This window comes from Chiloscyllium punctatum, chromosome 10 (assembly GCF_047496795.1).
Source record: "Chiloscyllium punctatum isolate Juve2018m chromosome 10, sChiPun1.3, whole genome shotgun sequence".
NCBI classification, from domain to species: domain Eukaryota; kingdom Metazoa; phylum Chordata; class Chondrichthyes; order Orectolobiformes; family Hemiscylliidae; genus Chiloscyllium; species Chiloscyllium punctatum.
Window position 1 is genome coordinate 23,516,308 of NC_092748.1, and position 24,987 is coordinate 23,541,294.

At 42.3% G+C, this 24,987-nt stretch overlaps 1 protein-coding gene across 1 annotated transcript in view; it reads right to left on the minus strand.

Moving 5' to 3' along the window:
• Nucleotides 1-10,393: 10,393 nt before the first annotated feature.
• Nucleotides 10,394-24,987, minus strand: part of senp2 (SUMO specific peptidase 2) — a 118,636-nt gene continuing 104,042 nt past the window's right edge. The window contains exons 15-17 of the mRNA XM_072578689.1: nucleotides 15,182-15,266; nucleotides 13,242-13,337; nucleotides 10,394-11,088 (exon numbers count right to left, since the gene is read on the minus strand). Coding sequence (XP_072434790.1) covers nucleotides 11,026-11,088; nucleotides 13,242-13,337; nucleotides 15,182-15,266 — 244 coding nt within the window. The 3' untranslated portion in view covers nucleotides 10,394-11,025. The remainder of the gene's footprint in view (nucleotides 11,089-13,241; nucleotides 13,338-15,181; nucleotides 15,267-24,987) is intronic.

Sequence of the window (24,987 nt, forward strand, 5' to 3'; positions counted from 1 at the left end):
CTTTGGTGAATGCTACCAGTTCTGCTACCTGTGTGGACTGACTTACATCAATCTTCCCGGACATAACTGTTTCTGACTTATCATTTACCACAGCCCATCCTGTTCAGGGCAACCCTGCTACGTATTTTCTTGACCCACCCACAAAGACAGTCTCCTCTGTTGTGTCTAGAGGAGTATCTTTTACTTGCCCCCATCCTCATCCCCACCTATATCCCCACAGTTGTGTGGTTCCCCTGCGTCTAGAATTCCCTCAGCTGGGGTTTCTCCTGGATCCATAACTATTACCACGTTCCGACTTTGGGCTAAAAGAACTGCCTCCCACTTTACCCTTCTCATATTGGAGTCAAAAAGGTCTTGGGGCTATTCAACTACAGTCGGAGCCTTATATCCAAGTTCACAAAATTGGCTGAAACGATCCAGAGATTAATTAAAGTTTCTCTGTGTTTAGTATCTCTACTAGGGTGTGTTTAGTGTGTAGGATTACTATGGGCTCGCTGACCCTAACGGCCCAAGCAGCACAGTCTAAGGCTGCTATGCACGTGGGCAACCCAGTGACTACCGGTCCTTCTGTAGTTTAGTAGTACCCTACGAGCCTTCTCCTGCTACCGTGGTCTTGAGTGGCCTTGCGAAGTAAAATCCACCCTCATTATTACAGTGGATGTGAAAATCCTTGTTGGGATCTGGCAGTCCTAGCAGGGGGCTGATGAGTTGAGTTTAAGCTGACTGTATGCCTCCTCCTGTTCTGGCGCCCAGGTTACAGGTTTCAAGGAGGGCGTGCCTCCTTTAATTAATCTCTGGATTGGTTCAGCCAATTTTGCGAACTCTGGTATAAAGCTCTGACTGTAGTTGAATAGCCCCATGACCTTCCTGACTCCCCTGACAGTGGCAGGTCGTGGCATCTGTTGGATTGCCTTCTTATGGTCGTTGGGCATTTCTTTGAGTCCCTGGGATATAAGGTGTCCTAGGTATAAGACTTGTGTTTTGCCAATCTGTGCCTTTGTGAGGCTGACTTTTAACCCTGCAATTGCCAATTCCTGTAATACTAGACATAAAGCTTCCTGATGTCCTGGCCCGGACTCTAAGGCAATTAGGATCTTATCTACATATTGTAGGGCAGTGAAATCCTCTGGTAAATCTACTCCCTTCAGAATGTCGCTCATCATCCTGTGAAAAATCGTGGGGCTTGTGGCAGGCATGTACTGCCTGTTCCTTACTGTAAAAGTGAATTTGTTCTGGGACTCGGTGTAATGGGATAGACCAGAAACTGTTGGCTATGTCTAAAACAGTAAAAATCTTGTGCTCAGGAGCCAAGCCGTTTAAAATAGTGGATGGGTCTGCTACCATGGGGTGCAACTTGGGGGTGACCTCATTTAATCATGTACAATCAATAGTGAGCCTGTAGCTGCCGTCAGGCTTTAGTACTGGCCACGTTGGAGAATTGTACTTGTGGTTTCTTTTAGGATTCCCTGTTTCACTAGTCCTTGCACTATTTCCACAACTGCTTTTTCTGCTTCAGGTTTTATTTGGTATTGTCGTTGGGGCTTATGCTCCAGTCCGGGAACCCCTATTGGGTCTGTGTTAACTTTGTTTCTGCCCATGCTCGGGGGGCGGAGGTGCAGATGGCTCCAAATCCCTCCTTTTCAAGGTTCCAGTCCCTACTGGTGACCATAGCCACTTTAATAGTTTCAAGGTGACTTATAAGTTTCCCAATCTCAGTCTTCCGACCATCCTATCTGGGCCAAATCAATTTCCCATTTGCACAATTGATTAGAACATTATATTCTTTCATGAGATTGTTGCCCATTATGGTGCCCTCGTTATTTTGGCATATACAGAATCTCATGGGGATATATATACTGTTTATTTCTATGAGGGTAGTTTTGCTTAGGTAAGCTGGTGCTTTATCCCCTCCTACCCCAGTCAGAATAATTCACTTATTTGTGTGGGGTAAGGGTAAGTTTGCGATAGATACGGCCGCTCCTGTGTCTACTAGCATTTCACATTTCCTTCCTCCTATTACTGCGGGTACGTAAGTTCTCCCCTCTCCTTTGCCCTCATGAATGGGGGCAGCTAGTTGTCAGCTCTGCTGACCTCGGGACTCCTGCAGTGTTCTGGGTGGTGTTTGGGAGTGCCCTATGCTTTTCCCAGCACACTGCTTCTATGTGTCCTGTTCTTTTGCAGTGGCTGCAGTATTTTACATTGTTCCCTGGTTTATCTCCTGCTCGTGGGACCCAACATTCTCTGGCAAAGTGTCCCAGTTGTGGCAGGATTGTTTTATTCTATTCTCCCCTCCATTCCAGTAGGCTGCTTTGTCAGGTCTCGCCTTTGTTGGAGGAGCTTCATCCTGCACCCCGCTAGACCACTCAACTAGATCATCATAATCCTGGGACATTACTATTTTCAGGATGGCTTGGTGGGCACTAGACAGCCCATCTTTAAAATCAATGTTTCAGGCAGGAGCCCTTCATCAGGAATGAGCCCTCCATACTCATTCCTGATGAAGGGCTCCTGCCTGAAACATCAATTTTCCTGCTCCCCGGATGCTGCCTAACCTGCTGTGCATTTCCAGCACCACTCTAATCTTGACTCTAATCTCCAGCATCTGGAGTCCTCACTGCATGAATGCTCGGTCCTCCCGATCTGGGTTTGCTTGCCCTGAGTATTCCTGATATATCCTAAGTAATCATTCCCCTTTAAGTTGCTGAGTGGTCGTGATCTTGCTCCAGTAGGTGGGAGCATTTTCTAGCACCCTCTAAAGTTGGTGAAGGGGGCCTGCTGGGCGTCTATCTCAACTGTGAGGGCAATGGCATCTGTCCACCGTCCTCCCCTAAAGTATCAGGCTGCTGTGGTGTTGGGTCCACTTGTCCACTGGGCCAGCTGCCCGGACCAGCTGGTGAATGTCTCTCAGGTGTAGTTGGTGCCCTACCCATACACTATCCAGCTCTTCCCAGAACCTGGTGTTTGCACTCCGGGCTGTAATTTGCCCAGGGACGCCATAATCTGCTGCCTCTCCTCTGGGGTTAAGGGTTTATAATTTGTTTTGGGTTGTGATTCTGTTCCTCCTCTGGTTACGGATGCTAAGTCCAACAGAGGGAACAGTTGGTCCCTGCTGGATGGTTTAGTAGGAGGGGAGAGAGTCAATTTCTCTTGTATTTTTTTCTCATGTGAATTCTTGATCCTTTATCCTGCTCTCCAGCTCTTTAACTTGTTCCTGGTCCTTTCTCCACCTACTCGGGTAGGCACTCACTTGTTCAATCAGGCTTGCAAATTGGTACACTAACATTCCCACTATCTTTTTAGTTTTATTCTGTTTCTGCTTATGTCTCCACTCTCTCTGTTGTGCTAATGTCTGAGATGGGCCCCAACCCCTTTTCTTCATTTGCTGTGTCAACCCTTGTCTGTCTGCCTTCTATTTCTCAATAAGGAAACCTGCAGTATCCCCTTTGAAACTTTGATCTGCCATTTAGCAGATTGTGTATCCCTAGATACCACCAACAGGAAAGTGTTCCTAACCAGTGGGGACTTCTGCACCCCCTTGGCTAATAATACTGTCCCAGCACCATCTGTATGGCTGTAGCAGCCTCCTGGCAAGGTGCTCTTTACCGGTGGGACTTCTCTACCCTCCCAGCCACCACTACCTCCTGGTAGGCCCAGAAATCTACCTCTAGCCCTGCGTGTTCTCTACTGGTGGGACTCCTTGCCCTCCCCGCCACCACCATTATTCAAGCTCTGTTGTTCTACTACGGGCTTACCAGGTATCACGGTTACTCACAGTGTCCATGCTCCCCACCTTGGTTACGTGTGTTCCACTGAGGTTTGGCTCTTGGTCAGAGTGATCAGCTCCTCTTCCTCATCACATTGGAAATTACAAGTACAAACAGCACCCAACTTTTAACTGAAACTCTAACTGGACTCTGTGTTGTTTGCCCCTACAGAGTCCAGTCTTACCTGACTTTGCCACTTGTGCTTCACAACTCCTAGTGCCCTTGGCACCTCAATTCCCACTTCAAATCCCAACCTTCAGGTGGGGGGCTACCCCTCTTAACAACCGGTTTAGAGCAGGGCTTTTGAGACAGGAACTATCTTGCCCTCTGACTGTTTCAGCACAAGTAGCAGATTCTTATAACAATTAATACAGTTAAACACTTATTCTCCACAGGCGTACATTAAAAAGAATTTTTAACTCAGTCCTGGAGCAAATCAGACATTACAATCAGTATATCTTTTAAACTGTGTCTTTGGCTTGGTCTGACTCTTCTAGTTTGCAGGTACAATTTGGTTCTTACCCCAGCCCTCCAGAACTCAGATTTCTCCAGTTTCCTCATTTCCCCTCCCCTCACCTTGTCTCAGTCAAATCCCTCAAACTCAGCACCGCCTTCCTAACCTGCAATCTTCTTCCTGACATCTCTGCCCCCCCCCCCACTCCAGCCTATCACCCTCACCTTGACCTCCTTCCACCTATCGCATTTCCAACGCCCCTCCCCCAAGTCCCTCCTCCCTACCTTTTATCTCAGCCTGCTGGACACACTTTCCTCATTCCTGAAGAAGGGCTGATGCCCGAAACGTCGATTCTCCTGTTCCTTGGATGCTGCCTGACCTGCTGTGCTTTTCCAGCAACACATTTTCAGCTCTTACCCCAGCCCTCCAGTTGTGGCCTTCGACCAGGGCACCAGTAATAAGAACCCTGCTCACAGCACCAATTGTTGTGGGGAAAATCATCAACCTCAGAGTCAGAGTCCGGATTCAATGACAGAGTTAATTGTACAAGGAAATACCAGAGCTCCAGGGAGAGAAAGACACCAAGAGCACAGTGGTCAGCTGCGATTCTTCTCTCGACCTGGAGCACATGTCAAGATACTTTTATACATACAATAGGTCAGTGGTGAGATTATTGTCCTGTTAACATGGTTTGTTTGTGGTAAACATTGCAGAATCATTGATAGATTCGATAGTCTTTGTCAGTTCCACCACAGCCTTTGTTAATTTCAGTGTAGTTATTGTCAGTTTCAATGTCTGCGTGGAAGTCCATTGCTGTAGAAATGGGCACTAATCGCTCTTCCTGAGAAGGACGATTACTGCAGCCCTGGCTATTAGCACACTATATTGAGTCCATATTAAGTTGTTAGCATTTCTATAAAAGGTGTTGGCTGGACCCAGACACTTTGATGGGCAGTGTACGTTACTCACATGTTGTCTCTCCCCCAACCGCCTTAAACTAATCAACTGGGTTGTGAGTGCGTTGTGCTGGCATTCTGGTGGCCCCAGGGAGTGTCTGTATTTGCTCTGCTGTCTCTCTCCATATTGTGGTTCTGTGGCCATCTTGTGTGTCAAGTAAACAACTAATGGCTCTTGTGTGTCCGTGTGCCTAGTGTTACCCTGCCCTGTGTCATCTCCCACTTCAATTTCATTTTCACTTAGTGAAAACATCTAAATTAGAACACTGGATTTACATTTATTTACAATTACACTTACAAAAATTACTGTAAATAAATATATATCATTTACTGTCATGTCAAGAAAAGTACAATGAAAATTGTTATAAGACTCCTTGCCATGGCACCTACAATAATGACATAAATTAGGAACAGATATTCTCAGGGAAATACATGACATAAGGAGCACTCGTTGCGAGTGCTGGATAGGTTTGTCCCACTGAGCCAAGTGGTAGGATGGAGGAACATTGGATGACAAGACCCTAGTTCTCTGTGGGAAGCTAGAGAAGTGATTGTTGGGCCTTTTGCTGAGATATTTGTCTCATCGATAGTCACAGGTGAGGTGCTGGAAGACTGGAGGTTGGCAAACGTGGTGCCACTGTTTAAAAAGGACAAGCCAGGGAACTATAGACTGGTGAGCCTGATGTCGGTGGTGGGCAAGTTGTTGGAGGGAATCCTGAGGGACAGGATGTACATGTATTTGGAAAGGCAAGGACTGATTAGGGATAGTCAGCATGGCTTTGTGTGTGGGAAATCGTGTCTCACAAACTTGATTGAGTTTTTTGAAGAAGTAAGAAAAAGGATTGAGGAGGGCAGAGTGGTAGATATGATGTATATGGACTTCAGCAAGGCATTCGACAAGGTTCCCCATGGGAGACTGGTTAGCAAGGTTAGATCTCACGAAATACAGGGAGAACTAGCCATTTGGATACAGAACTGGCTTAAAAAAAAAGACAGAGGGTGGTGGTGGAGGGTGTGTGCCACAAGGATCGGTGCTGGGCCCTCTACTTTTTGTCATTTACATAAATGATTTGGATGTGAGCACAAGACGTATAATTAGTAAGTTTGCAGATGACACCAAAATTGGAGGTGTAGTGGACAGCGAAGAAGGTTACCTTAGATTACAATGGGATCTTGATCAGATGGGCCAATGGGCTGAGAAGTGGCAGATGGAGTTTAATTCAGATAAATGTGAGGTGCTGCATTTTGGGAAAGCAAATCTTAGCAGGACTTATACACTTAATGGGAAGATCCTAGGGAGTGTTGCTGAACAAAGTGCAGGTTTATAGCTCCTTGAAAATGGAGTCGCAGGTAGATAGGATAGTGAAGAAAGTGTTTGATATGCTTTCTTTTATTGGTCAGAGTATTGAGTACAGGAGTGGGGAGGTCATGTTGCGGCTGTACAGGACATTGGTTAGGCCACTGTTGGAAGAATGCATGCAATTCTGGTCTCCCTCCTATCGGAAAGATGTTGTGAAACCTGAAAGGGTTCAGAAAGATTTACAAGAAAGTTGCCAGGGTTGGAGGATTTGAGCTATAGGGAGACGCTGAACAGGCTGGGGCTGTTTTCCCTGGAGCGTCGGAGGCTGAGGGGTGACTTTTTATAGAGGTTAACAAAATTATGAGGACATAGATAGGATAAATAGACAAAGTATTTTCCCTGGGGTCGGGGAGTCCAGAATTAGAGGGCATAGGTTTAGGGTGAGAGGGGAAAGATATAAAAGGAACCTAAGGGGCAACTTTTTCACACAGAACGGGGTATGTGTACGGAATGAGCTTCTGGATTAGTGGTGCTGGAAGAGCATAGCAGTTCAGTCAGCATCCGAGGAGCAGTATGGAGTGAGCTGCCAGAGGAAGTGGTGGAGGCTGGTACAGTTGCAACATTTAAAAGGAATTTGGATGAGTATATGAATAGAAAGGGTTTGGAGGGATATGGGCCAGATGCTGGCAGGTGGGACTAGATTGGGTTGGGATACCTGGTCGGCATGGACGGGTTGGACCGAAGGGTCTGTTCCCATGCTGTACATCTCTATGACTCTAAATATGGAACATCTAGTCAAGAGGAAGAAGGAAGCTTACTTCAGATTGAGGAAGCAAGGATCAGACAGGGTTCTAGAGGGTTACAAGGTAGCCAGGTAGGAACTGAAGAATGAAATTAAGAGAGCTAGAAGGGGGCATGTAAAATCCTTGAGAGGTAGGATTAAGATAAACCCCAACCTAAGTGAGGGACAAGAGAATGGCAACAGAGAGGGGAGGGCCGATCGAGGATAGTGGAGTCAGAGGTGGTCCTCAATGAATACTTTGCTTCAGTATTCACTAGTGAGGGGAACCTTGTTGTTTATAAGGACAGCGTGAAACAGGCTGATATGCTTGAACAGGTTGATGATGAGGAGGATGTGCTGGAAATTTTGAAAAACTTGAGAAATGATATGTCCCCTGGGCCAGACAGGATATACCCAAGATTACTACGAGAAGCAAGGGAAGAGATTGCTGCACCTTTGGCTATGATATTTGCGTTCTCCCTGTCCATTGGAGTAATACCAGATGATTGGACAGTGGCAAAAGTTATTCCCTTGTTCAAGAAAGGGAATAGGGATAACCCTGGGAATTACAGCCCAGTTAGTCTTAGATCTGGTGGTCAAATTATTGCAGAGATTCTGAGATGGGATTTATAACTTTTTGAAAAACTATAGTTTGATGAGAGATAGTCAATATGGCTTTGTGAGGGGCAGGTCATGCCTCACAAGCCTTACTGAATTCTTTGAGGATATGACAAAACATTTGGTGAAAGTAGAGTAGTGGATGTGGTGTATATTGATTTTAGCGAGGCTTTTGATAAGGTTCCCCATAGTAGGCTCATTCAGAAAGTAAAGATGCATGGAATACAGGGAAAAATGACTGACTGGATACGGAATTGGCTGGCACATAGAAGACAGAGGGCGGTAGTAGATGGAAAGTATTTAGCCTGGGGTTCAGTGACGTTCCGCAGGGATCTGTTCTTTATGATTTTTATAAATAACTGGAGTGAGGAAGTGGAAGGGTGGGTTATTAGGTTTGCCGATGACACGAAGGTTGGCAGAGTTGTGGATAGTGTGGAGGGCTGTTGTAGGTTGCAACAGGACATTGACAGGATGCAGAACTGGGCTGAGAAGTGACAGATAGACTTTAACCTGGAAAAGTGTGAAGTGATTCACTTTGGAAGGTCGAATTTGAATGCAGATTACAGGGTTAAAGGCAGGATTCTTGGCAATACGGAGGAACAGAGGGATCTTGGGGTCCTCATCCATAGAACCGTCAAAGTTATCACCCAAATTAATAGGGTTGTTAAGAAGACATATGGTGTGTTGGCTTTCATTAGCGGGGGATTAGGCTTAAAGAGCTGCAAGGTTATGCTGCAGCTCTATAAAGTCCTGGTTAGACCACACTTGGAATATTGTGTTCAGTTCTGGTCATCTCATTATAGGAAGGATGTGGAAGCTTTAGAGAGCGTGCAGAGGAGATTTACCAGGGTGATGCCTGGACTGGAGGGCATGTCTTATGAAGAAAGGTTGAGGGAGCTAAGGCCTTTCTCATTGAAGCGAAGAAGGATGAGAGGTGACTTGATAGAGGTATACAAGGTGGTGACAGGCATAGATAGAGTAGATAGCCATTTCCGCCCTGGGGAAAAGTCTCTGGCTATCATGAGGATGCATAATTTAAGGTGAGTGGAGGAAAATTTAGGGGAAATATCAGAGGTAGGGTCTTTACATAGAGAGTCGTGGGTATGTGGAATGCACTGCCAGCAGTGGTTGTAGAGTCAGATATATTAGGGACATTTAAATGACTCTTGGATAGGCACATGGATGATAGTAAAATGTAGGGTATGTGAGTAGGATAAAAAGTCAGCACAACATGGAGGGCGAAGGTCCTGTAATGTTCTATGTTCTAAGTCATAAATAAATGAATAATTAACAATAAAAATAAATTTAAGACAAATGTTCATCAAAGTCCACTTAAAGGCTCCTGGTCTTGGAGGAAGCTGATCCGGACACAATACACACAGCCGGAATGAGATCATCAATCTGTGACAAGAACGCCACGCTGGGACAAAACTGAAATGCCAGGACCCCAAAAAAAAACTGTCACCAAGATGCAACCTACACCTGGACGAGAATACTGGGCCGGAAGTGTTTGACGAAGATCAAGCTAGACCGCCGATGAGACCTCCTCATCAGGATAAAACCACTACATCAGCAGACTGCTCTGCAGGGCCAAGACCACCACACCGGTGAAGACCGCTACTCTGGACCACAAGAAGCCAACCCCGTCGCTGGATCAGGAAATATACTCGGCTGAAGCTGTTAAATGAAGTTAAGATGAATTTTGATATTAACTATGCTCATTGGAAACATTAAAAACAGAGAAAGAGAAATGGAGGAGGTGAGTTACAGGCTCCTGGGCTGAGGAGCCTGCACTTAGCGCTGCTACTCCGCTGCCGCCATTTTGTGCTATGGGAACATATGAGGTTCCTGAAGCTCCAGTAAATGCATCTGTAATGAAAACAAAAAGCACAATTTTGGATGACCCTGCATTGTGGATGAATCGATTTAGTGGAACTAAAAGTATTGTTACTCTTGCTGGTGTCAGTGGTAGTACCAAGAATTCCATGCACTTAAGATCTTCTTTCAGTTTTTATAACCTCCTGGCCCTTGTGGTGAATCATTGAGGTGGGATGCTGTTGACTTGGACTCCCATTCTAATTGGAGAAACCGCCTTATCCTCTTGAATTGGAACTCCAAGCCAGGCACATTCCACTTTACCATTGCCTTTTTTCCTGGTCCAGGAAAACCAACAGTCAGAAGCTACAAAAGATCTCCACAAGAATTACATACTTTATTGGGAGTTGAATATATGGACTCTCATTCCATCATTCTGTGGACCACTGTTGTAGTTTTTCTGAAGAGTGGGAAATAACTTCAGCAAGTTGCTGGGATTGGACGTTCTCTACAGAGAGGTTCTTGACAGAGATTTGTAAAAAGGGAACTAATTTAGCTAATGCAAACAACCCAACAAGCATTTGAAGCAGCATGGTTCTTCTGTATTTACACACACAGCAAGCAGTTCCTTACAGTATCACTGCCCTTAGTTCACTTGGTGAATCATTAACTTGATACTTCAAAGTCAATAAACAAGGGTGAGAATGTGAAAACCAAATAAATTTTATTAAATGTGATAAGTCATAAATATAGATGTGGACAGTATCCAAAGGAATTATCAACCCATTCATTTCCACTGGATGTGGCTGTAGTAGAAGAAAGAATGTATTGTCAACAACACCAGTCAATCTTAGTGAAAAGACTAACACCACTCCCATTACCCCAAGCAAAGTCTTTCTTGATCTGCTTTAAGTGGCAGGTATTACAAATTACACAGTTTTGGAAGTGCAAGATGACAAGAAAGATTCTTACTGCTTTCCTGAAGATCTTATTGCTGTTAGGTTTGTTGTTGAAATACACATATTTAAATACATTACTGAACAGCACCTTTTTGCCACAAGTCAGCTTTGGTTTTTCAAAGAAGGATGATTGAACTGGACATTCTGTTTATTCCTAGTTATCTTACTCTTGTTATCTGCCATAGTATAATCAAATACTCGCAAGCTTGATGAAGGGTGAGTGATCACCATGGCAAACAGCATCTGGTGCAATCCTCATTCAAAAACCTAGAGGCAGGTTCAGGCTCCAGCAAGAATCCAGCATTTAGTACATTTCCATCCATTAAAAGGCCTGAAGCCACCTTTTCTTTTCGTATTGACTTGACCAATAGCTGGACATCACAGCATTCTTTTGTGCAGAATCTCCCAAACCATTTTCATTCTAAAGTAAGGAATGTCATGCTGGAAGAAACCACAACACAATAAACTTTAATTTACTACTTGAAATTATACCCAATAGTGTCTCAGAGATTATACTGCGGATTGTCACCAAGGAAAATAAAAATCACATTTAATTCAACACATGTTGTGCATTATGCTATATAGACAATATACTTAATTTGTAACTTCAAATTGCTCTTTCTAGCACAGACATACTCGTTCCCATCAGTACTGTATCTATGTTATATACAGTGACAGACTTGTCCCCAGCAGGACTGTATCCTAATGTCATATAGTGACAGACCTGTTCACATCATTACGGTACATTAGTATTGTACAGAAGTCATGCTGGTGTGGGCAGTTCTGTAACTGTATAAGATGGGAGCACTGTACTGGTAGAGACAGTTTGTCATAGTATAACATGCTGTACAGTACTGGTGGATATGTCTGTCCTAATGCTGTGATACAGAACAGTGGAGACATGCCTGTCACTATATAATACTTGTGTGTTGGTGGATGTGTCTGATACTATGTGACATGTAGGTACAGTAATAGTGTACTGTTAAACTATTAATAGTGTACAGTAGTAAAATGTACAACATTGGATGGGGACAGGTCTGTCACTGTACAATACTGTGGGACTGTACTGGTGTGGACTGCTCGGTCACTGTATAACATTGGGTACAGTACTGGTGGGAGCAACATCAGAAAAAGAATTACACTTTGAATGTTAACCTACCTTATATGTTTCAGTTACTGAATGACCATATATACCTTTCCAATATTTTTGGTTTCCACATCCTATTCTGTAACCATGATACGGAGGAGCGGGTGGACTGGGGTGGACAAAATTAAAAATCACAAAACACCAGATTATAGTCCAGCAGGTTCTTTCAGTTGCAGGACACTGTAATCTTTTGCGATAAATTCTGTGTCTTATGATCCTGCTTCCACAGCTACTTGATGAAGGAGCAGCGCTCAGAAAGCTAGTGCTTCCAAATATAACTGTTGAACTATAACCAGGTGTTGTGTGAATTTTAAATATTTTGCAAAGAATACTTAAGTGGCCACACTTCTGCTTTGGTGTTTTTACTCACATCTCTTATTTTTTTCTCTCTCTCTAACTACTACACATCTTTTAGTTGCTTCTCTATCTGTGTCACCGATCGTGCAGGTTCTGGCTATTAACGAGTCTATTCTTTTTCCTTGTTTGCTTTTTAATTATTATTTTAACTATCCTTCCAACCTGAGCCCTCCTTTTACTGTTCTATAACAGAAAGCCTGCTGATGTAGGTTGGACCAAGTGCCAATTTTAACAACTTATTTAGTGTTGCATTTTACAAGCAAGCACTTTCTAACCCAATCAATTTCAGGGTCAATCTACTTATAAGGCTTTAATTGAATGTGCAGTTAACATCCAACATCTATATCAAATAAAAACACAATAAATTATGAAAGCTTTACTAATTTGAAGTTCCTTGTGACAATCCCATTAATCCTTTTCACAAGGACCCTCTTCCCAACCTGACTCAGGTGGAGGCCATTCAAACTGTACAGTTCTTTCCAACACTCAATAATTGCAACTGGTGACAGCAGACCCCCTTTTTCCCACAATGCTTCTTCAACCCCAATGTGCACATCCCCAAGGCAGTTTGTCAATGGCTCAGGTAATAATCCAGAGACTTCAATCCTGAGATCCTATTCTTTTATACATCTTACCCAAGTGACCGGTATTCACATGTCTGTCTGGGCATACTGAATCCAGTTGTTGGTTTTTTTACCTTTAGTATTCAAATCTGGCACAGCCAATTGGGATGCCAATCTTTTCTGCCTGCTGACTCCTTGTAGGAAATGGGTTCTGATTGTCTTACTCACATTGAAAATGATATAGTTCATGGCAAATGCCCACAATTTGGTGCTAGTTTGGACTAACTGCCAGTCTCACTCATTAAGGCCATAAACTTGTTGGTGTGAGAAATGAAAAATGTCTGTCTAGTGCAATGGAGGACTACAGTTAACTCTGGGTGTTGGATCTTGTAAATGTCGGGAGTTATATCACTCACACCTGATTTAGGCACAGATAATCCAAAGTGGGAAATATCCAGTTTTAACACAATTTATCTTGATTAATAGAAAACCTAATCTTTCAAAACGTATCACAAATAATTTCCTACCTGGGTGAAGGTAATCTGCTCATCCCTTGCAATATAATCAGCATATTTACATACAAATACCCCACAATCACTTCCATTCATTTGCTGTGGAACTTCCTATTAGAATAGAAAGAAACCAAAAATGAGTTTTACTTCAATGTGGTCTCAAAGTACATTTCCTACTTTTAATTTTCTGACAGGCTTAGTTTATTTCATTTCAGGTTAACAGCACATTCATTTTTCATTCACCTCTACCATGATAATTCCGACTTATTATGCCAGACTTCTGTTTCATCAGAACCTAAAACATTGCTTCTGTTTATTGTTCAGTGATCTTCTAATTACAGGAGTTAAAGGCTTGTATATTAATGGTTGTCACTATTGCCTATGAATAGGAACTTTGTGATGCTATTATAGCAAACCACTATAGGAGAGCATTTCAAGAGACAAGCAGTATCGGGTGAATTTCAACTGGCATTCCAGCCTTTGTAGAAATAACTTTATATTGATGTTTATAAAAGTCATTGCAGACAAAATTCAGGCAGTTTCTCTAATGGTTAACCCATCCAATACAGAGGAACCTCGATTATCCGGCATTCCAATTTCCGAATATCGGTTTACCGGGAAGATCAAAGGTCCCGATGCTCGGCTAAATTATGTTATCCGGAATTTGATTAACCGATCGAAATACTCCCAGCCCGTGTCCTTCGGATAATCAAGGTTCCTCTGTAGCTTGTACAAGTTGAAAATCTACCTGTACCTCTTTTCAAAATGCGAAGAAATAACAAGAGTGTGAAATGCTGCAATGGACAGAATCTGTTTGCATTGATAAAGAAGAAGGCCATGAGGTCTGCAACTGAAGTGATTGCCTACATTTTCTCTTCATTTGTTCTGTATTTTCAACATTTTTATTTCCAAATGCAGTTTTGCACAGGGATAAAGGGTTACTGGACTTGAAATGTTAACTCTGTCTTCTCTGCACAGATGTTGCCAGACCTGCTGAGTTTTTCCAGCAATTTGTTTTCGTTTGATTCAGATCTCCAGCATCCACAGTACTTTGCTTCATTTTATACACAGGCAACCTACTTAACTGCAGTAAGTGTTATACTGGTTTTAACTGCTGTAGACTCAGGAAACTTGACATTCCTGTGATTGATTTCAACAAGATGGCAACATAGTGGTAATGTCACTGACATGGGTTCAAATGCCATCACAGCAGCTGCTGGAATTCAAATTCAATTAATAACATTACTCATAATTAAAAAGTCTTAAATTATTTTTGATAATGACCATAAACTGCTGTTGATTGTCCTTCAAGAAAGAAAATCTACTATCCTTACCTGATCTGGCCCACATGTGATTCCAGATTCACAGCAATGTAGTTGACTTTTAGCAGCCCTCTGACATGGCCAAACAAGCCTCTCAATTAGACTAAACGTTTAAAGAAAGATTGCAGCAGTGTTTCATCATTGACTCATCAACAGTAATCAGGGGCAGCAACCACATCCCATGAAAGAATAAAAACCACCACAATCTCAGGGTAGAACCAAAAAGGTAATACAAAAGAAAACCTTTCTCAATTATTTTAAATATGACTGTAGGTCATTTCAAAATTCATGTTACATGGAAACCATCGTAAGTTCTTCAGACATCAGGTAGTCTCCAGTACCAGAGCAAAATGGCCACTCTTTGTGTGCCAGGAAAGAGTGAATCCTTGCACCCAATGGAACATCCATTCTTCTCCTAACCAAGCATGCAGAGAAAATACTGGGTACTACTCTTGGGTGATAAATCAGTGCTGATCTCCTCCCTACTTGCCAGGAGAGAGAGAAAGTGTGGTTTTCTTTCAGCTATGGTAGCTGAGAATAAAACCTGGGATCTGGCATCCTAGTTATTTCCAAAACAAAGTTAATCTTTAAACAGTCTGGTGAAATATAACAATATCAAACGCTTATACTTACATGAGATCTCATGCTGCGGAGAACCCACTCAGAGGAATCCAAATGTCGGCCTTTCTTATTTTTGCTTTCTTCCTGTAAGTATCGCCTAAAATCAAACATGACAAGAAAGTCAGAATCTGCAAATTTTAAAACATCAGCACTTTGTATCATCTCCTGACACGTCATAGTTGTAACATGATCACATTATGGAATCTTTCTAAACAGGCAGAGTGACCAAAGGTGACCAAACAGCAGACTCTAAGACTCTCTACCTCAGTTGTGCAGTGGACAGTCAAGATGCATTTCTCTGCTTTCTCTGAAATCATTCCTCTCCTATTGCCCTTCCCCATCTTCTTCAGGTTCTGAACGTGCTTGAACATCAATCAGCAGGACCTGTTCCAAGTGGTCAAGACTGCAATGTTATTTGACCTGAAGGCATTACTAGTGTACCATAGCATAGTCGCAGTATAGAAAGAGACTATTCAGCCCATGATGTCTGTGGCAGTAAAGATAAACAAACTAGCCATCTATTCTAATCCATTTTCCAGAGCCTTGCAGGTTCCAGTGCTTTGTGTGCAGATCCCAGTTCATTTTAAGGGTTTCTATTTCTAGCAGCAAACTGGACAGAAAATTCCAGGCATCAAGTGTACCTTCAGGTGTAAAACTTCTCCCTCATATCCCCTCTACTCAACCAATCAACTTAAATCTGAGCCCTCTATGTGAAGTTTATCCATCCCCTCAATTTTGTACACCTCAAGTAAGTCATCCCTCAGCCTTCTCTGTCCTAAGGAAAAAAACATTAAGTTATCCAATCTTTTCTAATCTGGACTCTCATCAGAGCAATTTTCTCTTTCCTCTAATGTGGTGGCTAGAACAGTACATAAAATTCCAGCTGTGGCCTAAAACAGCATTTTATACAATTCCAGCATTGCACCTCCATTTTTGTTACTAAATGTTATCCAAAAAAGGAAAGCATATGCTTTCTTCAAAATTTTATCCAACTGTCCCTGCCACCTTCAAGGACCTGTGGACATGTACACCCAGGATCTCTTCATTCCTGTCTACTCCTCTCAAACTCAAAATGTATATTTTGTCATGATTTGGAGATGCTGGTGTTGGACTGGGTGGATAAAGTTAAAAATCACACAACACCAGGTTATGGTCCAACAGGTTTATTTGGAAGCACTAGCTTTTCGGAATAAGTGTCTTGTGATCTTATATTCCAAATCACCTGATGATCCTTCACAAGACCGATTTGCCACTTTTCCACTCTGGGGTCAACACTATCCCTACCATTATCAATATCATGTCCAATTTCTATGTCATGTGCAAAATTGCTTTCCTCCCACACTTAAGTTCAGATTCAGATTGGTAGAGCCCACTGTTGGGACCTACATGTTCTGTTAGTACCAGTGAATCATACTGGATATCATCTTGATAAAGGACAAACCAGAGACTTTTCCCTCATGTCTGAAATTAGCAATATAGATTTGCATACATCAGCAACAAACCTGATGCCTGCTTCTGGTCCCTGATGCAACATTTTCTTTATCCCAAGGCAGCCAACAGCAGTGCTGATTGCCTTTTGGGGACAAAAAAAACACCGGCTTACAGTTTTAAAAAAATTAAGGATTAATAAACATTGTGATTTACGATCTAGAACCCCAGGCTAGTATTTTGGGAGTATCTGTGCGAATCCCATCATCACAGATAGTGAAAATTGAATTTAGTGCTGACCATGTAATCACTCTCAACTATAACATCAAATATGGTTTGCTAACGTCTTTTAACGTCATTTTAAAATCAACTATCCTTATCGAGAATGACCTACATGTGACTCCAGACAGCAACATGGTTGACTCTTACCTACGCGCTAGGCGATTAGGGATTGGCAATAAATGCTGGCCAAGCAATGCTCACATTTTATGGAAAACAAAACAAAAATCTTCCAGATCCTGCAACAATGCATCAGATGCCTATTATCTTCTTACCTGCACCCAATAGCAGTCCATATCCCACCACCCCACCCATCTTCCTACCTCATCTCCAACAGCACTCCATGCATCTGCAACTGATTTATCCAACTGTCAACCTGCCATCTATCTTTTCAATCTGCAATCTACCTCTCCAAGGTTAAGGATCCTCGAAGAAGGTAGTTATCACAATAATGATAGAATTTCAGATGCAGTTTGAAGGAGAGCAGGGTCAAAGCAGGTCCTCAACTTAAACAAGGGCAATTACAGAGATACTAAGAAAAGAGTTGTCGAAAGTTGAATGGGAAAATAGACTAGGTGTGAGGACTGTCTTTATTTTGTTTCTAAAAACTGGGAACTAAAATGAGAAAGAACTGTTTTGTAAAACAGCATTTGGAAGGGTGGCTGAGGTTTGAAAGCAAGAACCCCTGACAGCCATTGCAGGCATTGTGTAAACAACTAAATAAAAGAACAAAGAACTGGGGATGCTTTAAATCTGAAACAAAAACAGAAATTGCTGCATAAATCAAGCAAGTTTGGCAGCATCTGTAGAGGAAAATAAAAAGAGTTAACATTTCAGGTTCAGTAACCCTTCTTCAGAACTGATTGTAGCAAGGACAAGGCTGGTATACCTATATATGAAGAGGATGGGGGGAGGACGGAGCAAACAACAGGTGAAGATGGAGCCCAGAGAGGGAGGGGGGTGAGAGAGAGAGAGAGAGAGAGAGAGAGAGCGAGCGCGAGAGCGAGAGAACGAGAATGGCAGTGGGCAGACTGAGGAATGGATAATAGGGAGAAGGTAAAGCAGTTAGTGAGGAACATTCGTGGGTGAAAATGGGTTTGCAATGATGAAAGCAAGGCAAAAGTGAGGACTGCAGATGCTGGAAATCAGAGTCTAGGTTAGAGTGGTGCTGGAAAAGCACAGCAGGTCAGGAAGTATCTGAAGAGTAGTGATGACAAGGTCTGCTGTGTTGGAGTAGGGGAACAACTTGGTAAAAGGTGTTCAGGCCTAGAATTATTGAACTCAATACGGAGTCCTTAAGGTTGCAGGGTCCCCAAGCAGAAAACGAGATCCATGTTCTTCCAGCTTGCACTGAGTTTCACTGGACCACTGCAACAGACCCAAGTCAGAGATGTTGGCCAGGCAACATGGTGCTGTGTTGAAGTGGCAGCCAACCAGAAGCTCAGACAGAATGTAGATGTTCCACTAAACAGTTGCTAGTCTGCGTTGTTTCCCCAATGTAGAGGAGACTCCATTCTAAGCAGTCAATACAGTGGGCACAACTGGGTGAAGGTGCAGGTGCAGGTGAAGTGCTGTTTTACCTGAAAGTTGTTTCTGGAGCCTCGGATAGTAAGGAGTGAGGAGATAAACTGGAAGCTATTACACCTTCTGCAACTACATGGGAAGGTGCTGTGGGAGCATGGGTTGCAGGATCCCACAGCCAGACAAATATTTTTCTCCCCTCTTTTCAGTCTTCCACAGGGAGCATTCCCTCTGGGACATCCTGGTTTACTCCTGCTCCCCACTCTGAGGGGTGATGCTGGAATGATTTCGTATGAGCTGTGCTTTTGAGTGGTTGAGGACTTTTGTTTTATTGGTATTCAATTCCAAGTATGTGAATAACTGTGTTCTCATGTTGCATACAGAAGACATCTTACAACCCACGCATGACTTGTTCAAGCTATTTAGTCTCTATATTAATGATTAATACTCTCTATATTTTGATTAATAGAATCTTCCAAGCCAACGTATCCAAATTTGCTCATGATACAAAACTAGGTAGGAATGTAAGATGTAAAGAAATACAAAGAGGCTGCAAAGACAAATAAACAGGTTAAGTGAGCAGGTAACAATGTGGTAGATGGTACTGTCCAGAAGTTATTCACTGTGGTAGTAAGAACATAAAAGTATAAACATATTTTAACAAAAGTATTCATCCATTGTTTCCTACTCTTACTAGCCTTACCTTTCACTCTAACAGTAACATAATGTCTCTGAACTCTAGTTATCACACTTTTGAAAGCCTCCCACTTGTAAGTCATCCCTTGACTTGCAAACACTCTACTCCAATCAAGTTTTGGAAGTTCTTGTCTCATGCCATTAAAATTTGCCTTACTTGGTAAGAATTTTAGCTTTTATGGAAGGCTTATCCTTTTCCATAGCTATTTTGAAACTAATAGAATGATGATTCCTAGTCCCAAAATGTTTCCCTACTAACATTTTAGTCACTTGCCCTGCCTTAATTCCCAACAGAAGATCAAGTTTTCCTTTTTCTCCAGTAGAAAAAAATTTCATATTGCGAAAGGAGAGAAATGGTTTGTGGGCCACTGAGAGGGAATTGGAATACAAGAATAAAGATGATCTGTGGCAGTTAGACAGGGCTTTTGATTTTTACACAACTGGAATAGTGTGTGCAATTTTGGTCTCCTTTTTTAAGGAATGATTCACTTGAATTGGACGGCATAAAGCTTTAGTTGACAAAATGAGACAATTTATTTACGTCCATACAAATGAAAACTGAATTTAGAAGTTCTGATTTTCTATTCTACTGTGTTTACTGTTAAAGGAAGAAATAATGGGAGCTTGTCAGAAAGGTGCAGCAATAATCATTAGAAATTTTTCCATTAAAACTGGAAAAATCATGCAGAAAATTAACCTAGATGAGGACTTCATAGAATGTTTTCAGGAAAATTTCTTAGAACAGCAAGCTCTGGAGCTGACCAGAGAGGTCATACTACACCTGCTACAGTACAACCAGGTAGAATTTTCAATGATGCTCCTTTAAGGAGGTTATTCTGTCCTTGGTTTTTTTTAACCCCCTGAGAGGTGCCAAAATTTCTGAACTGGCTACTCCAGCTAGTTCTTCCAGTTCAGGGTTTTTTTCTAGTTTTAGGTTAGTTTTAGCTGGGGACCAAAAGAAACAGCTCCATCCTGTTCCTCTCTCTCTCTCTCTGACATCCCTCTCCTGTAAGAACATGTGCTTCAATTTACCTTTTTGCCTAGGGATGTGTTTATGGGAGGTTGCAGGAAACCAGAACAGCTTTGTTTTTGTGTCTGTTGGGTTTTCAAATAGTTAAGCTTTTATAAATTCAGTTTTCTGTTGTTTATGTGTAAACAAATTCTGTTTTGTTTAAAATGAAGTGGTTTGACCAGATTCGTTGCTCCTGGAATGTTCACCTTACATCTGCTTAAAACAACTAGAAAAGTTATATACTCGGCTACCTTCTTAAAATGTTTTGAAGGATTCTGGCCTGGTTCATAACAGATTAATAAATGATCCCATAGTGAAGATGCCCCTGGTCGCAGCAGCCTTAACATGATTGAGTACTACATTCAGTTTCACAAAGAAGAGTACATCTAAAATATTTAAATGAGGGCATTAAGAACTAAAATGGACTAGCAAATTAGAGGTTAAATCACAGAATCCCTACAGTATGGAAACAGGCCATTTGGCCCAACATGTCCACACTGACACTGCAAACAGTATCCCATCCAGGCCCATTTCTCTACCTTATTATTTTACATTTCCTCTGATGAATATACCTAACTCATACATCCCTGAACGCTATGGGCAATTTAGCATGGTCATACAGCCATAGAGTCATAGAAATGTACAGCACAGAAACAAATCCTTCAGTCCAACTCATACATGCCGACCTGATATCCCAACCTAATCTAGTCCCACTTGCCAGCACCCGGCCCATATCCCTCTAAACCCTTCCTATTCATATATCCATCCAGATGCCTTTTAAATGCCTCCTTCACTATCCCATCTCCCTGCGACTCTCAAGGAGCTATGAACCTGCACTCCAAGGTCTCTTTGTACAGCAACACTCCCTAGAACCTTACCATTAAGTATATAAATCCTGCTATGATTTGCTTTCCCAAAATGCAGCACCTCACATTAAACTCCATCTGCCACTCCTCAGCCCATTGGCCCATCTGATCAAGATCCCGTTGTAATCTAAGGTAACCTTATTCACTGTCCACTACACCTCCAATTTTGGGGTCATCTGCAAACTTACTAACCATACCTCCTATGTTTACATCCAAATCATTTGTATAAATGACGAAAAAAGTGGACCCAGCACCAATCCTTGCAACACTCCACTGGTCACAGGCCTCCAGTCTGAAAAACAACCCTCCACCCTCTGTCTTCTACCTTTGAGCCAGTTCTGTATCCAAATGGTTAGTTCTCCCTGTATTCTGTGAGATCTAACCTTGCTAACCAGTCTTCCATGGGGAACCTTGTCAAACGCCTTACTGAAGTCCACTTTGATCACATCTACCGCTCTGTCCTCATCAATCCTCTGTTAATTCTTCAAAAAACTCAATCTTAAGTTTGTGAGACATGATTTCCCATGCACAAAGCCATGGTGAATATTCCTAATCAGTCATTCCCTTTCCAAATAATGCGTAAATCCTGTCCCTTTGGATTCCCTCCAACAACTTGCCCACCACTGTCAGGCTCACTGGTCTATAGTTCCCTGGCTTGTCCTTACCACCCTTCCTAAACGACGGTACCACGTTAGCCAACCTCCGTCTTCCGGGACCTCATCTGTGACTATCGATGATACAAATATCTCAGCAGGGGGCCAAGCAATCACTTCTCTAGCTTCCCACAGAGTTCTAGGGTACACCTGATCAGGTCCTGGGGATTTATCCACCTTTAAGCATTTCAAGATATCCAGCACTTCCTCTTCTGTAATTTGAACATTTTTCAAGACATCACCATCTATTTCCCCACATGCTATGTGTTCCGTGACCTTCTCTACAGTAAACACTACTGCAAAATACTCATTTAGTGTCTCCTGTGGCTCCACACAAAGGCCGCTTTGCTGATCCTTGAGGGGCCCTATACTCTCCCTAAATACCCTCTTGTCCTTAATATATTTGTAAAAACTCTTTGGATTCTCCTTAACCCTAGTGTCAAAGCTATCTCATGTCCCCTTTTTGCTTTCCTCATTTCCCTCTTAAGTATACTCCTATTGCCTTCATACTCTTCTAAGGATTCACTCCATCTATCCTGTCTGTATTTGACATAAGCTTCCTTCTTTTTCTTTACCAAACCCTCAATTTCTCTAGTCATCCAGAATTCCCTACACTTACCAGCCTTCCCTTTCACCCTGACAGGAATATACTGTCGCTGGACTCTCGTTATCTTATTTCTGAAGGCTTCCCATTTTCCAGCTGTCCCTTTACTTGTGAACATCTGCCCCCAATCAGCTTTTGAAAGTTCTTGCCTCATCTCATCAAGATTAGCCTTCTTCCAATTTAGAACTTCAACTTTTAGATCTGGTCTACCCTTTTCCATCACTATTTTAAAACTAATAGAATTATGGTCGCTGGCCCCAAAGTGCTTCCCCCCTGACACCTCAGTCACCTGCCCTGCCTTATTTCTCAAGAGTAGGTCAAGTTTTGCACCTTCTCTTGTAGGTACATTCACATACTGAATCAGAAAACTTTCTTGTACACACTTAACAAATTCCTTTCCATCTAAATGCTTAACACTGTGTCAGTCCCAGTCTATGTTTGGTAAATTAAAATCCCTTACCATAACCACCCTATTATTCTTACAGATAACTAAGATCTCCTTACAAATTTGTTTCTCAATTTCCCACTGACTATTAGCAGGTCTATAACACAATCCCAATAGGGTGATCATCCCTTTCTTATTTCTCAGTTCCACCCAAATAACCTCCCTGGATTTCCAGGAATATCCTCCCTAAGTCTACCTGTAATGCTATCCCTTATCAAAAATGGCACTCCCTCTCCTCTTTTGCCCCCCTTTCTATCCTTCCTATAGCATTTGTATCCTGGAACATTAAGCTGCCAGTCCTGCCCATCCCTGAGCCGTGTTTCTGTAATTGCTAGGATATCCCAGTCCCATGTTCCTAAATGCACGATTTACTTGATCTGTACATCTTTGGACTGTGGGAGGAAACCCACGCAGACACGGGGAGAACGTGCAAACGCCACGCAGACAGTTGCCCGAGGCTGGAATCAAACCTTGGTCCCTGAGCTGTGAGGCAGCAGTGCTAACCACTGAGCCAACATTAAGGTATTTCTGAACAGAGATGCAGTGGCAGATATTTAAAGGGATATTTAAGATTGTACAGAATAGATACATTCTAACAAGTAAAATTCCAAGGATTGGTCAGTGGATTATTAGGAAAGGTATAGGCAATATCAAACTTAAAGAAAATATACATAATTACAAAAAAAAATGGTTTTGGCAGGTCGGAATCATAGAATTCCTACAATGTGGAGTCCACGCCGACCCTACAAACAGCATCCCACACAGACCCATTTCCCTACCTTATCCCTGTAACCCTGCAACGCCACAGCTAATCCATCTAGCCTGTACATCCTTGGACACTATGGGCAATTTAGCATGGCCAAACCTGCACATCTTTGGACTACCGGAGGAAACCGACGCAGACATGTGGAGAATGTGCAAACTCCACACAGACAGTCACCACAGTAGAATCAAACCCGGGCTCCTGGCGCTCTGAGGCAGCAGCGGTAAGCACAGGGTCAATCGTGCTGCTCCAGGAGTTTGGATAGAATACTAAAAAAAAATTGTGGAATGACTAAAAGAAGGAAAAAATTAGGCGATGCACCCAAAAGTAAAAAGGCCCAATCTTCTGGGTCACCATTTCTAATTTGCATCTTTTAATGGTTAAATACATAGATGACATATGTATGGGTCGTGTGTGTGGCTCAATAAGTCACAGGCATTCAAAAAAAATACGAGCAAATCAATTACAAATAAAGTTTATTCCAGACAAATGCAAAGTACTTCAAAAAGGAAGTAAAAATAGGCTACAAAATGCCAATGAATAGAATTGAAGAAACCAGGAAAGAAATTCAAAGAGAACTGGACTTCCTAATAGCAGCACCAATAAAGGAAATGGAATTCTAAGTTTTACAGTTAACTCACACAACCACATGTATTCCTGAAACTACACAGTACACTAGTATAAACAAACTTGGAGTACTTTATGTCTAGGTTTGGACATCAAGACACAGCAGTGAAGAATCACAGAACTGATTCCTATTGTTGAGTTCCTTTGTGTTGTCTATTTATGTAATCATGTCACAGTCATTTTAAGAACATGGGAACAGGAGTAGGCCATTCAGCCCATCAAACCTGTTTCAATATAATCATGGTATATCTGTGGCCCAAGTCCACAGACCTGCCTTTGACCCATATCCTTATCTTTATGCTTCTGCTTAACAAAAATTTATCCATCTAAGACGTAAAATTAACTGTCTCGCATCCTCTGCCTTTGTGGAAGACAGTTTCAAACATCTACCACATTTTGTGTGCAGGATTGCTTCCTAACATCTCTCCTGAATGGTCTAGCCCTAATCTTTAGACTATGCACCTGGTTCTCATGGCAGGAGTTTATCTTTATCTACCCAGTCTTTTCCTGTTAATATCTTGAAGACTTCAAATTAAGAGTCTGATCAGGTGATATCATGATGACATCATCAGCAAGTCTACAGAGAAACAGCTCAGTCCAACTTGCTACCTTGGATTATGAACATCTTCTTCACAAAGCTTCTCCTGTTAAACATTTCATCTCCTATGCTTTTTGAAACCTAACACTGAAGTCTGAGAGATAAAGTTCCTGGTGCCCTCTAAAACAGCTCAGTAAACCATCCAGTTGTAACAATTGCTGCAAAGTCTGACAAAAGAAATAAAACTGGATGGACCACCTAGCATTGGCCAAGGGACCAGAAATGATGGAAAAAAAAACCCCAAAAACAGCTCTGACAATTCCTCATGTCCTCTTTACTAACATGTAGGAGATAATGACAAAATTGAACAACCACCTGATTCCATT